A 14,903-nucleotide genomic window follows, 5' to 3' on the forward strand; every position below is an offset into this window, starting at 1 on the left:
TTTTATAAGTCTTAGTATCCAGTGGGTGACTTCTCCCTAGTTCAAAAGGATGGGTGACTCTTGGTATTTTCTTTCCCTCCTCTATGAATTTCACAGCACTTCGAGGCTCTGGACGCTTGGTCAGGGTGGGGATGAGATGAGGGATCTCAGAGCCGGGACTTCTCCAGAAAGTGCTCCTTCTTCATTGATCTCAACAGTTTTAGAAAAACTCTTTCAAGATCGCGTATGTCTTTTTATGACTCACTTCTGAGTCTCTTAATCTTTGTTAATCTTGTGTCCAACAATATTGCTGAATTTCATGTTCTAATTGTTTGTAAAACATCTATGTTGACAAACACTATTTGCAAAGAACACCTTTTCCTATGTGACATTTCTATCTTTTTTTGCTTCCATTAATCCAGCATATTGATTAGAAGACAAACAGCCAGCACCATGTCGTGTTCCTCAGTGTATAAGGCTTTGCCCCTAAACCTTAACCTAACCTGTGCCATGGATCCACTGCGGTGGAACAGAAACAAGTAGTGCCAGGGGCAAGGAAACCCTCAACACCACTGGGAGCCAGGAGCCGGGAGCCGGGAGCCAGCAGCCAGCAGCCGTGTGGCCACAGGGCTGGCAGGAACATGGCCGAGGTTCAAACAGACTCCCACAGAGATGCTTCTGAGCTCTCTGGAAGAACGGGGAGCAGAGCTGGCCACGGGGTTATTGCTAATGTCGCTGGGGGAGGTGGCGCATGGAGGTGGGCTACCTGCACACACCAACCATGCCGGGGAAGTTCCAGGCTGGGGAGAGGAGAGAAAACACGGAGAGCAGACTTAACAGTTCTTGAAGGCAGAGACGAGCAGCAGGTGGGGGCACACATCACTCCTCCTGTCCTAGACTACTTCTTTGAAAGTTTTTACAATAAAAAGTTTGAAATATACCGTGTATTTTTTGGTAAATTCCCTTCATCTGTTTTAAGGCTGGCTCCCTTCACTGCTGGTTATTATTACTCAGTCCCAAGTTGCATCTCACGCTTCCTCTGCATCTATGAGACGATCCCACCCTGCGGGGCCACAGCACACTGGGCTGACTCTGCTGGCCACAGACTGCCTCTACGTCACTCATGATTTCTGCAGGCAGGTCCTCAAGGGACACTGACCCAGAAATAACCCTCCTCTCTCCTGCCTCTTCATCCCACACTCCACGAGCACATCACCCCACAGTGAGCTTTACTGGTAATCCCCAGAGCCAAAGCACACCAACCAAAGCAATGACCAAGCTAGGACCCAACCCTCTGGCCCCAATTTTACTGCAGAACAGAGACCACCACCCAGCAAGTGGCTGGCAGCCGGCAGGGTCACTTTCAATGGATAGAGGTCATCCTGAAGGAAGGAAGCACCCCAGAGAGAAGTGGCCTCACTCACCTTGGACCATTCCACGATACAGTCCAGACAGAAATAATGGGCACAGTTCTCGGGTGTCCCCACAGCCTGGTCCCGGAAAGTATTGAGACAAATTGGGCAGCTCTCGGCATCATCATCAGAATTAAATGCACCGTTGTCTTCCAGCTTCCCCTGAGTGTCCACCACAGCTACTAACGCCTCCATGTCCTCTTCTCCTCTTCCTCCTTCTTCAGAATCTTCGGACCCTTGAGAAAGAAGAAACACCACTTTGTGAGCCGGAGCACCAGGAGCAGACTACAGCTGCTCTCAGGAAGGCACACTTCCAAATCCACACTCAAGAGACAGACCCCCTTCCTGCAGCCCTGCCAGGTGTGACCATCCCTGGGCACCTCACCAGAAGCAGCTCCCAAGCTAAGAGGACGGGGCACTGGCCGAGGGGGCCACACCAGCTCTGCAAGCCCCCATCTCGATGAGGGCACAATCAGAACCCTCACCACCAGAGCAGCTCCCAGGGGCCCGCCCCCAAAAACTGCCCCTGCTCGACACAGCAGCCTCCAAATGGTGGCGACACACTCCAGAACCGTCTCAAAGCAGATGGCGTTAACAAATTATCTGCCTCCAGCTGACACCTTCCTTACAGGTGTTGTTCTCTCCTAGGAGATGGAGGGACCACAGAGTCCTAACTAGGCAGTTTGGCTACAACAGTTCTGATCAATCTGTGAGAGGCTCTGGGGCTGGGGCTTGACCAGCAGAAAGGGAGACGCTTTCAGCTCAACACAGCAGTCAACATATGCGTTTCGTTTTCCCTCCCACGAGTTCACCTGCACCAGCGGTGTGGCAGGCAAGGTCCTCACAAGGCCTAGGACTCAACCGTACCCAATCCCTTCAGGGGAGGACAGAGCCAGTGCCTCGATGGGCTGTCATCACCTAGTCCCTGCGGCGGCCGCTGCGAGGCAGAGGGAAGTAATCCCTGGCGGCTCAACCTAATCAGGTGAATCCTTCAGAAGCCGTTCTCTCCGGCGGGTCACAGAGCAACGTGCTCCTGCAGGTGTAGAAGCGAGCAGCTGTGAACTGCCGCCGACCAAGGGGCCGGCCTCCACGAGCGGAGACCCCGGCCGACGGCCAGCCAGGGGTTAGGACTTCAGCCCTACTCCCTCGAGACCTCAACTCTGCCAACCAGCCGACCTTGGAGGAGGACCCTGAGCCTCGGATGGGAACCGTGGCCCAGGGACTCCTGAGGTCAGCAGCTGAGACCTGAGCAAAGGACCAGTAACCACACAGGGGCTGCTGAGCCTGGAACCCCGGAGATGGTCAGCACACCGTCCTGGGCAGCCAGAGAAAAACACTAATGAAACTGATACGCAAACATTTTGGAAAAGGGCAGGTGGGAAGCTACGGAGAATGGGCTTCTCTCAGCTTCCCCGCTTCACTAAGGGTCAAGTGAGCACAAGTACATTGAGGCCAGATGATCACTCTTCCCACAGAATTCTGAAAGGCAGAATTGGCCATCTGAGGGCCCCGTGGCCCCTGCACAGCGTCTGGGCACATGGAGCAACGTTTCCGAAGCCTCTGAGGGATGGTGACCAGCAATGACGAGGGTGCTAAAGATCTGTGCAGGCGCATGAGGCAGAGCCGTCTACCCCCACCCACCCCCTCTCAGGGGCTGCCGGGGACGGCCCCAGCTCGACAAGGGGTCACACCGAGGAAGGTGCAGGGGAGCGTGCAGGCCTGGCCTGGCAGCGGGCTTGAAAACCCCAGTGTGGACAAGTGCAGGGTCCCCAAGAACACGGCCCCGGCTGGAGCCAGAGATGGGGGTGCCACGGAGCTGTGCCCTCAGCAGACCACAGTGACTCACGGTCCCATGGTCATCACAGCTCCCTGTGGAGCACATGCACGTGTGGCCTGGGGAGCTGGTGAGGCTACAGATCAGAGGCCTGAGTTCTCAGTTTTTGTGGTAAGCCTTAAGAACGTTATATATATATATATATATATATTTTTTTTAAAGATTTATTAATTTTAGGGGCGCCTGGATGGCCAATCAGTAAAGTATCTGTATCAGCTCAGGTCATAATCTCAAGGTCCTGGGGTTGAGCCCTACATCGGGCTCCCTGGTCAGCAGGGAGTATGCTTCTCCTTTTCCCTGACTGTGCTCTGTCAAATAAATAAATAAAATCTTTTTTAAAAATTTATTTATTTTAAAGAGAGAACGTGTGCGTGCAATGCATGTGTGTGCAAGCAGGGGGAGGGGCAGAGGGAGGGGGAGAGAATCTTAAGCAGACTCCCTGCTGAGCACAGACACACACACACACACCCCCCCCACCATGCATGGCCTGAGCTGAAATCAAGAGTCGAACACTCATCCAACTGAGCCACCCAGGCGCCCCTTAAGCAGAGAATACTTAAAGCTGGAAACTTTAAGCACCTGCCCTTGGCTCAGATCATAGTCCTGGGGTCCTGGGGTCAGGCTCCCTGCTCAGGGGAGAATCTGCTTCTCCCTTTCCTTCTGCCTCCCCCCCGCTCACGCTCTACCTCAAATAAATAAAATCTTGAGGGAAAAAAAAAAAAAAAAAGAGTTGGAAACTCCACAAAGCAATCAAGCAAGTGATTTTCAGGGATATAAATACTAGGGCAAGAAGAACAAGCATAAGGAGCTGCTCTGGGAAGGGCCAGCCCATTGGGATACAGGAAACGCCCTTCTCAAGGTCTGATGACACTTCCCACTTGCTAAGGAGTCAGTCACATCTCTCACTCCCAAGGCTGGGGCTGGAGGAACAAAGGGCACTGGCCTGCCAGCCAGGACCAGGGCCTCAGGGCCCTCCCTCCCCATAGCACCTGCAGGCCCTGCACCCACCCCTCCCTCCCTCCTGGGCACTGAGCTCTGTGCCACATGGCCCTGCACAGCAGCACTCTGTCCACTACTGCCCGGCCACCTCCTCCTGTCCTTCACATCACAGCTCAGACGGGTCTCTCTGGAAGCTTCACTCCAGGTCCACAGAACCCCTCTTCTGGCGATGCCCCTGCACACCTACCCTTGGCATTTATCACCCTTGTAACTGCTGCTTCATGCCACTGTCTTTGCCGCTAAGAGCTGAGCTGAGGAACAGCAGGAACCCCCGCTGAGCTGGCTTCTGCACTCTGTCCCGGCCCCACCCAGATTCTCTGGCATCCAGCAGCTCTTTAAACCTTTGCTCAAGGGATGAACCAACATTTTCTGCCTTCAGCCCTGCCGATGCTATGCCCAAGACCTGACGCAGGTAAGCCTAACGTCCTAACTCAATCCTGGGGGAACTAGCACTAGAACCGTATTTGTGACCAGCAAACTCAGGACAGAGTTCATGTCCTTGTGTACAGGATCCACAAGTATGTCACCAATACACACAAAGTTGCAAACTCACACTGGCTCATGCTACTGCAGTCCCACACATAGGAAGCTACCCTTCTGTAACATTCTAACAAGGATAACCACAGAGCCTGAGATCCACAGGTCATGGTATCTGCTTTAGAACCATGCTTCTCCAGGCTTGCTGACTATGCCAGAAGGAAAGTAGCAGTGTGCCAAACCCCCAACATCCAGCATTCTATGAGCAGAGCCCAGGGTGCCCTCCCTCCGAGGAAGGCGAGCACAGCTGGCCTCAGATAGGGTGGCCCGGCCTGGGCACCGTGTAGGCCATGCACCAGCCAGGGTGGCCAGGAGGTGGTGCCCAACCAGAGTCCCTTAAGGCAATGTTCCCTGTGCAGAAATTCAAGGGCATGAGTGTCAACCAGTGTAAATGTGCAGGGAATTCCTTAATAAAGTCATTCCCTGCATTTGCCAGGTTATCTCAGGGGCTCTTGTCAGAGGAGTGAGAGTAAGCCCGGAATGGCTCCACCAACCTGGCCTGTGAAGAGTCCTGGCCAGGAAGCCTTGGGCCACAGCAAACCTGTGCTCATGCTAGACCTTCCCTGGACCTAGGTGGGTCGGGGAGCACAGGTCACCAAGAGCCGTCTATTCCTTATGCCAGAAAATCCACTCTGCCGTGCTCACCCTGCGAAGACCTTGGTTATGTGGCTCCACTTTAATGAAGTTGTGCTGTCACAGAGAACTCTGAAACAAAGGATCACATCGACAGCAAGCCGCTGCCCCAGTGGGAGGTGAGGGCTCGCAGCAGGGGACTGCCAGGGGAGGCCTGCTCCCCCGTTCCTCACAGCCCTCAGCTGGCCAGTGTGCTCAAGGCATCAATTCCACCAACAATGTTTTGTAAAACCTCGGGGTCCCTGTCGACAGCGAGAGAAAGTATCAGGAGGCCGCCCAAATGTCGGCCTTCTCACCAGACTGGTCCTCTCCATCAGTGCTGTAGCTGCGCTCACTGCCCGTGTCGTCCTCAGAGCCCTCGCTGGTGCCATCACTGCTTTCTTCTAAAGTAAAGAGGTGAAAACACAGGCCTTGAGAAAAGGTCACAACCAAGGCAGCAAAGAGCTAGGGCTGGTTCACAGATGTGCCTGCCAGAGGCACTACGAGTGGCTGTCCACGTGGGAACAGGTGTAGGAAAAACACCTCCCTTTGTCTGTTTACATCTTACTACTTAAATGAATAAGATAAATACATGTACCACTCGCACAATTAGAAGCAAAGAATAACTTTTTTAAAAAAATTAAAAGTTAAAAAAAAATAAAAATAAATTAAAAAATTTTTAAAAATTAAAAAAAAAAAAGATTAAAAGTTGAAAGTCAACACACATAGATGACTCTTTTGGGAACTCTGGGGCAGCCTGGGGGGCTCAGCGGCTTGGCGCCACCAAGGTCCAGAGTGTGGTCTTGGAGACCCGGGATGGAGTCCCACCTCGGGCTCCCTGCAGGGATCCTGCTTCTCCCTCTGCCTGTGTCTCTGCCTTTCTCTTTGTCTCTCTCATGAATAAATAAAGTCTTAAAAAAAAAAAAAAAAAAAGGAAACTCTGCTTTTCCTAGAGCCAATAACTTGGAGAAAACACGAGGTGGCCCTCCTGCTTCTGAGAGGTGCCAGCCGCAAGCCCATGCTCGCCCAGCTCTCGGTGGAAGGGGTGGGAGGCTGGCTTACCAGCATTGCTGGCCAGGGCAGCAGGGCTGAGTCGACGGTGTCCATCTGGCCCTGGGCTTCGGTCCACAAGCTCATCCAAGCTGTCGTCATCCATCACTGGACATTGGCGTTCGGCTCTGAAACAAACCAGAGTCAAAAAGTTCCCGTCCCCAGATGCAGCACTCTCCTGAAAGCCCGACAGTCACTCGCTACACACCGCGACCGGGTGACGTGTGCCTCTCTAGGACAGGGAGGCCAAGCCAGGAGACAGAAGACAAAGCATTTCGAACCACAAAACTGTGCCTACAGAGAAAAAAAAGACACTGATTCCCATCTACAAAGTGACGTTCAAAGTGAAATACCAACTTATAACGAACATGATTTAGCTCCGTCCGGTCAGGTACCTACAGCACCTCAGCGCTCCTGAGAGATCCCGACACTAGGGTGAATGAAACGGCTTATCCTGAGCTGCGGCAAAGCAGGGATTTCAATGTAGCGGGGCCAAGTCTGAGGTCAGAGGAAAGGGGTCACAAAAAAGACCAGAAGGCAGAGAGGCAAGGCAAGGGCGGGGGAAGGTGGGTCCAGCCAGGTAAGGCTCTCGTCGTGGATCCCACAGGCAGGCTTCTCTCCCAGGGGCCGTCACCACCACCTCTGTACAGATGCTCCCAGACAATCACCTCCCGGTGGGGCCAAAGCCAGATTCAGATTCTGAAGTGCCTAACTTCCCTTACAAAGCCCCAGATTCTAGGATGATGTTTCCTAACATAGCGAGAGCATGTTAATCTGAGGAAACTATCAACTTCCTCATATCGTTTGTACCTGGAAATAGCATACTACGAGGTGCTTTTGTACAATTACCAACCCCTTAAAGCTTCCACTTTTCTTCTACTTAGTGTTTAACAGTTAAGAAAATGAGCCACGGTCCCACTCAACTAAGGGTGTGCACCCTGTTTGGTGGCTCAGCAACACTGTTGGGACCCAGGCAACCTGCTGGAGGTGTAGAGACCACAGGGCAGGACAGCGCCACAGCCCTTCCAGGTGTCACCACCATTCCCACAACTGGACTCCACACAGTGGTACTTGAACACCTGCTCCAATACCTAACCAGCCCCGGAAGTATGAGCACCTTTCCTGCCCTACAACAGAGGTGAATACAGTTGGCCCTTGAAAAACACAGGTTTGAACTGCACAAACCCACTCAGATCCACTCCGTGCAAATTTTTTGGATGAGTACAGTTACTATAAGTGTGTTTTCCTTCCTTACAATTTTCTTCGTAGCATTTTCCCCTCTAGCTTACTTTGTTAGGATACGCTACATAACCACACAAAACACGTGTTTATCAACTGTCTGTGTTATCAGTGAGGCTTCCGCTCAACAGTACACCATCATCAAAAGATCTACTCGGATTTTTCACTGCATGGTGATCAGCAGCCCTAAATCCTGGTGCTGCTCAAGGGTTGACAGTACTAACACACGAAAACCTACCAGGGACACTTCAGACACCAGAAAACGTGACCCCCTGAGGCCACCCAAGAGAGGACAGAGCACAGCCAAGGGTGGTTTCTAGGGTGCAGATCCTTATCTTGATAATGTGTTACACAAGCACAAAGTCAAAACTATGAACGAACAGCCCCTGGCTTCTCCCCTAGTGCACTAAGACCTAGGTCCACCCGGGACGGGGAGTGGCAGGACCTGCCTCAGAGGGCTGCCTGAAAAGGTCAACAAGGCCACGGTGAGGTCTGGCACAACAGGGGCTTGCCAGAAATACCAGCCCCCGAGTCCCTGCACCTGTGGGGTTAGGTCCCGTGGGCCCGGTGCTCCTCCACCACAGCTGGTGAGGGCAGCAGCAGAGTGTCAACTAGGAGGCTGATCACTGTCTGTCCCTCCATCACCACATGACAGGGAACCACTGGCCAAGATCCCAGGTAGCCTCTGAAAGTATTTCCCAGAGCAAGCACCTGTGCAAACACCGAGGAAGAGGCCACGACTAGAGACCCCTCAGCAGCCCTTTCCCTGTCTGGACGTCTGCAGTCAGAACTGTGTTAACCGGGACCCCAGCCTAGGACCTACTGGCCCCACCTGCAGCCCAGCTCAGACGTGCCTGCCCACATCCACCATCCCCACCTCCGCTGACATGTTCCAGACCACAGGCCAGTGCTGGCAGTGCTCTGTGGCTCTCCCGCTCTACCTCCAGATTCAGGGGGGTTTAGAGGAAATAATTAAACCTCCAAACGCAAGGACCCAAAGCACCTACGATTCCAACCGTTACTAAGGAAGCATAAAGGACTTCTGGTGGTAACTGGCACCTGGGCCAGGTCCAGGAGGTCACACCCGGCCAGGACCGTCGTCCTGTACTGGCGGTCTGCCCACACGGAGGGAGACCTAGAAACTGTGAACTGCAATAGGAGTGAAGAAGTCAGGCCCTCAAGGTCTGCACGGGGCTGACCCGGCCAGCGAGAGTCCAGGCTGGGCAGCTGCGGAGAGGCCCCCAGCCACCCGCCTGGCGCGGAGAACGCACTGGAAGGTGCCAGGCACTTCCTCCAACTTCAAGGCAGACCGCCGGCGGTCCCGGGAGGCCTCAACCGCAGCCAGGGGCTCGGCGGGACCCCCGGCCCGGCGGAGGCTCGCGCACGGGTTAGCACCTGCTCCCTAGAACGGCAGGTGCTACAGCCTCCTAAGCCGCAAGCTGAGGCACGAGCGCCGCTGCAAACAGCGCGGAGCAGGAGTCCGAGCTCCGACGGACCCCGTGCAGGGCAGAAGGGCAGTACCTCCTCCCGGGCGTGCTGTGAGGACGGCGGGAGCTAGCAGCAATGCATCCCGCGAACGCTCGGCCGCCGGGACCGCCGGGACCGCCGGGACCGCGACGAGGCCGCTGCGAGCAGGGACTACCAGGAGCTGGAAACGAGTGGGCACACGGTCACACGCCGCCCACACCGGGGAGGGCGACAGCGCGGGCGGCTAGGGCGCCCAGGCGGCGGCCCGAGGGGCCCCCGCCCGCCCGGGGCCCGCCCGCCCCGCCCCCCGCCGCCCGGGGCCCGCCCTCCCCGCCGCCCGCCGCCCGCCGGGAGCCAGCGCAGCGCAGGCCTCGCCCCGCGGGGCAGGCCGCAGACAAAGCGCGCGGCGCTCGGGCACGGCCCTCGCGGCCGGGGCGCGGCCGGGACCCCGAGACCGCCGCGGGCCCCGCACGTACCCGAGAGCCTGGAGCCCCTCCGGCAGACCCCCGGAGCCGGCCGCCGCCGCCCGAGAGCCCGCCTCGACTAGGCCGCCGCCGCCACCGCCGCCGCCGCGCGCTCCCCGACCCGGAAGTGCACGGACCCGGCTTCCGGGGCCCTCCCTCCCCGCCCCGCCCGTAGGCGGGAACCACTGGGACGGGGGGGTGGAGATGAGCCTGAAGTGGCGGAGGGCGCCCTCGCCGCGGCCAGGGGCCTCGAGACCTCGAAGGCACCTCCTGAGGCCGCCCGCCTCCCGGGAAGACCAGCGTCCGGGGCAACTCGTGGTGTCTGGGCCCCCGCCTGTAGGCTGCTCCGCGTCGGCCTCCCCCGCCGGGAATGATACAGTCCGGGCCCCGCCCCCCGCCCGGGCCGAATGGAAGCGGCCGTCGTCCGCCCCTGAGACCCCGCCCCCGGGCACGCCCCCACGCGGAGGCCCCGCCCTCCCTCCGTCGGCCTCGCCCCCAGACCCGCGGGGCCCGCCGCTCTGCCGCTGCGGCTTCCTCCAGGTGCAGGGCACGGCCTGGGGGGACCCCAGCCCCAGTCCCGTCGGGTCCAGAAGCGGGAAAGCACGGGCGCCGCCCGGCACCGCCCCGCGCGCGGTTGTGAGCAGCCGACTGGCGCTGCGGGGTAGGATCGGGGCTCGAGGAGCCTCGGGCAGGCCCGGCCAGTGTTACTCCGGCGATGAGGGTGCACCGGGCAAGCTCGTGGGGGCCCCACCTGGGAAGGAGTCAGGCCCCCAAGGTCTGCACGGGGGCGGGGCAGGGCGGACCCGGGGAGCGGCGGGGCTAGGGCTCAGGTGCAGGAAGATTCTGAAGAAAAGGGATTTGCTGAGGGATGTGCGGAGTTGACCCAGGGGAGCCCGGGAGAGGGGCATCCGGAAGCCAGGCGAGGACGACAGCAGCCAGGCCCAGGGTACAGTGAGGCGGGGTCCCTGACACCCTGCGCAGCAGCCCGGAGGGGGGGGGAGAGTAGCCAGCGCCCCAACTCTTGCAAGTGGCTCTACTGCGACAGGAAGGAAGAGTGGGGCCCGCCAAGGGAGGGCTGCGTTTTCTGCTCCACCGGAGAAATAACTGCTAGTTCAGACTCCGAAACGGACTCTGCCAAAAGGGACAATGGAAGGCGTCAGAGATGCGGAAGACCGTGGAGCAAATTCTCTCCGCGGGCCACAGGGGTGGGGTCTGGAGAGGGGTGGCCCTGGGTGTCCCCCAGGCCAGGTGCTTGAACCAGTGTATCAGTCGTTTACCCATGAGCAGAGCTTCTGGACCTCTCTGTGCCTCCCCATCCTTGGCTGTAAAACAGGGAGGTCGAGGGCTGGCTGGGTGAGGATTGGGGTCCAGCACAGGTACTGCGACTACCCTGTGCCAGGCACCTCCCCCTTCCTCTCCGCTTGGAGCTTGGCGGGCGCTGGCCCTACCTGCTGAAGACCATTGGACAGAAGGACGCTACCCCGCAGAGGTTCTCACATGGCGTATTGGGGCACCTCCTCCTGTGAAGGAGTTGGGCTATCACCTTGTAGCCAACTTGGAGTCCCCCTGGAGAGGGGCAGCCCTTCCTACCTTCACCTGCGGTTCTTCCTGGGGGCTCCTGGAAAATTGTCATAATAAACACATGCACCAATGACATGTAGAGAAACTCAGCAGGCATCCTCAGGCAGCGCACAGCCTACCCAGCCACGTCAGCCTCTGCTCAGATGTGAGATGTGCCCCAGGGAACTTCCCAGAGCCATTGGTCTGGGCCCAAATTGAACATGGGTGGTACCCCTTGAGAGCACAGGCACATACCTATACCTCCCAAGTAGCGATGCCCCCTCACAAGCATGTGGGTACTCTCACTGTGTACCCGCATCGGTACTGACGTCCGCTGCACACTGACTAGCCACTCCCCTGTCCCTCTCATGTGCTCCTTCCAAGCCCTGTGCCCTGCGCCTCGCAGACCCACACTCTGCACCCCTGGCTGGGCATGCAGTGTGTGCTAGTATGCCCTGTCCCGCCCTGCAGGGCACAGGCAGGAACACACAGGGATGCACACTTCCTTCCTATACAGGCAGGGGACACATGGCTGGGGGCTACCTTGGTTCTGTCCAGCGCTGTCAGGCCTGCTCGCAAATACAGGGCCAGAGCCAGGGGAGGAGACAGGTACAGCGGTATTCCCCGACTTGGGAAGGGGGGCAGACTAGTGTCCCAGGCCTGCCCTAACCAATGACCACCGGCTGGGTAACTTAATACAGCAGCCCCAGAAGTCACAAATCCAAAACCCAAGGCAGCTGTGCTCCCTTAGAAATCTGCAGGAGGGATCCCTGGGTGGCGCAGCGGTTTAGCGCCTGCCTTTGGCCCAGGGCGCGATCCTGGAGACCTGGGATCGAATCCCACATCGGGCTCCCGGTGCATGGAGCCTGCTTCTCCCTCTGCCTTTGTTTCTGGCTCTCTCTGTCTCTCAGTCTTTCATGAATAAATAAATAAATAAAATCTTTAAAAAAAAAAAAAAGAAAGAAAGAAAGAAATCTGCAGGAAATCCTTTCCTGCTTCTGGCTTTTGGTGTTCCAGGCTTCCTTGGCTTGTGGCCACGTCACCCCAGACTTTGCCTGTCTTCAGGTAGCCTTACTTCCTGTGTGTCTGTATCTCTCATTTATCTCATATAAGTGCATTTGTCATTGGACTTAGGGCACATCCAGGGAAACCTGGATGGTTCTACCTCAGAACTCTTAATTATAGCTGCAGAGACCCTTTTTCCAAGTAAGGTAGCATTCACATGGTCTAGGCATTAGGATACAGACATTTTTTCGAGGGGGCACTATTCAACCCACCCCAGAGGGTGGTAAGGGGTGCATTTGGAAGCAGCAGGACTTGGGGCCACAGCTGGAGGGTGTCCAAGACAGGAAAGGCAAGACAGGAACTCACAGTCACCTGACTTCTGGTTTTGCTGTGACCCTGAAACACAGAGGTTTCTTTCCTCCAAACCTCTACCCTGCCTCCGCAGGGATCCTGCAGATTCCAAGGGGTTCCTTCCAGACCACATGATCCAAGCTTTGCTGACCCCTCCACTTCTGACCCCTGGTACAACTGAGCCAGCTCCTGGGGCCTCTGTGCTCTTCCTCCAGCCACAGGTGACCACATCCATGGCATCCTGTCCTCGAATTTCTATCCCCGGGCTCTGGGCTGCTGACGTCCAGGGCAAGGCCCACACGTCCCTGGAACCTCAGCACTTAGCCACTCAAGCAGCGCTTTCAAAGGAAGAAATAACGTGGCCATGATGATGCGGGTGGTGCAGGAGGGTCTGTCCTGGTTTTGGGGCGGCCCTGGGCTCCAGCACATGTGGGACGCAGGGACGTGGCTGGAGGAACGCAGAGCCAGGAACACATGGTGTAGAGGGCGGGGGGGGGGGGGGGTGCACAGGTGGACCCCCAGGGACCAGAGGGCTGAGGCTGAGGAGCACGGCGGCCTGGGGCAATTAAGGGCGGGCGGAGGGCTCCTCCGAACCTGCCTGGGGCCGGAGTCGAGTCCTCCAGGGAGGGCAGGGGTCTGACACGTGCGGCACCCGGAGGGAGGGAGGGTGGGGGGCTCCGGCTTCCTGGGCAGGGGCACAGAGGGCTTAGGAGGACTCCTGCGGCAGGAACAAAAGGGGAGCAAGCATCTCTGCAGCCCGTTGGACTCCGCCCGGGGGTCCCCTCGGCCACGGAGGCGGGAGGGGCCGTGCAGGCGCGGGCGGCAGGGCCAAGCCTCCCCGGCCCACCCAGGGCGCAGGGCCCCAGGTCTGAAGCAGTCCTTCCTCCGGCCTCACACTTTTTCGAAGCCTAGACAGGACGGGCCGGAGCGCGGGGGCGCTGCGCCGCGGGCCCTGCGGACTCTGCGCCCTCCAGGCCGACGCGCCCCGCCCGAGGGCCCCGGAGCCGCCGCCGCAGCCCCGCGCTCCACGTGCGTCCCGAGGGCGCGGCCGGCTACGTGCGCCCGAGCCCCACGCGTCCCGGAGCTGCAGGCCGGCCGCGAGGGCGGGGGGCAGGAGCGCCTCGGGCCGTACCACCCGCCCGGGCCGCGGGGGAGCCGCCCGCACCGCCGCAGCCGGGCGCCGGCAGGCCCCGCCCGGCAGGTGGCGGCCCCGCCCCGAGGCCGACGTGCGGAAAGGAACGCGCCGGCCGCGCCCGCGAGGGGCCGCGCGGCGGTGGGCGTGGCGCCCCGCCCCCTCCTCGCGCCCACTGGCTGGGGCGCAGCGGGGCGGGCCCGACCCGGCCGGCCATTGGCTGCGAGACCCTCACATTTGCATATGGGCGGGGCGCGGGGGGTGGGCGGGCGCCGGGCGCGGAGCGGGCGGGGGGCGCGCGGGGGCGCCGGGGGGCCCGCGGCCGCCGCCGGATTTGAGCTGAGCGCCGGCGACGGCCCGGCTCCGCGGCTGCAGGTGACGCGCGAGGGGTCCCGGGCCGGCGGGCGGGGGCTCGGACGCCCAAGTTGGAGGGGAAGGAGGGGCCGGGGGTGGGGGCCGGCTCCTCCGTCCACCCGGGGTCCCTCCAGGCGCAGGGCAGCCACTGCCCATCGCACACTGCGCTGCTCCGGACCCACTGTGCGTGTGACAGCGGCTGATCTGTCCCTGGGCAGCGCGACCGCCTCGGCCCCCCTGGGACCCTGCTCTGTCGGGCCGGGACAGCCAGCCCAGGTGGGAGGGCGAGCGCCCAGGCGGGCGGAGGCCAGGGCGCCCCCGAGGCCCGGTCCGCTTGGCTGCGCTCAGCAGGGGTGGGGAGGAAGGGGTAGCCTCGTGGGGCTGCGCAGCCCTCCACTCGCGGGGCTCACGTTGCGCCAGCTGCGCCCTTGGAGGGAACTTTCATTCCTTGTGTGTCTCAGGGGCCGCGGGACGTGCAGAGTTGCGGGATGGCCCTCGCACTGCTGCCGAGCTGAGGCGGCCCTGGGCAGACCCCGGGGCCCCCAGGCCTGGAGCCCCTACTATCAGCCTCTTGAGGACCACCTCGGGGAACCTTCTTAAGGAAGATGGTGACGGATTTGGCTTTTCGGTGCGTCACTGCCACTTCAGCAAGGCCGCTAAAGGAGTCGGAGTGACAAGGACCCACTTGTGGTGTCCAGTGACATGTCCCTCCCACAGGTGGGGGGCACCTGCCAGAGACGCCAGCCTGTCTGTGGGGGGTTCTCTGTCCACTGTGAAGATCTGCCACTCGAGAGCCCGCCCAGAGGAGCGTCCAGGCATGCTGGGACCAGGAGGCCTGCAGCGCTGGGCTCCTCCCAGACGGTGGGGGGTGATGGCTGGAGCTGGGCCTGCACTTGTCAGAGCAGCTG

The 14,903-nt window shown here is 59.2% G+C and overlaps 1 protein-coding gene across 4 annotated transcripts in view; it reads right to left on the minus strand.

Annotated features, from left to right (window-relative positions):
- PHRF1 (PHD and ring finger domains 1) overlaps positions 1-9,712 on the minus strand; it is a 28,259-nt gene extending 18,547 nt beyond the window's left edge. For 2 of the 4 annotated variants that reach the window (XM_077863694.1, XM_077863691.1), the window contains exons 1-5: positions 9,606-9,712; positions 9,184-9,310; positions 6,436-6,551; positions 5,691-5,777; positions 1,404-1,627 (exon numbers count right to left, since the gene is read on the minus strand). In XM_077863694.1, the coding sequence (XP_077719820.1) occupies positions 1,404-1,627; positions 5,691-5,777; positions 6,436-6,529 (405 nt within the window). In that variant the 5' untranslated portion in view covers positions 6,530-6,551; positions 9,184-9,310; positions 9,606-9,712. Of the gene's footprint in view, positions 1-1,403; positions 1,628-5,690; positions 5,778-6,435; positions 6,552-8,933; positions 8,955-9,183; positions 9,311-9,605 lie in introns of those variants that run through there. The other 2 variants (XM_077863692.1, XM_077863693.1) reach the window with 2 other exon arrangements.
- Positions 9,713-14,903: the final 5,191 nt, after the last annotated feature.

This window comes from Canis aureus, chromosome 21 (assembly GCF_053574225.1).
Source record: "Canis aureus isolate CA01 chromosome 21, VMU_Caureus_v.1.0, whole genome shotgun sequence".
NCBI lineage: Eukaryota > Metazoa > Chordata > Mammalia > Carnivora > Canidae > Canis > Canis aureus.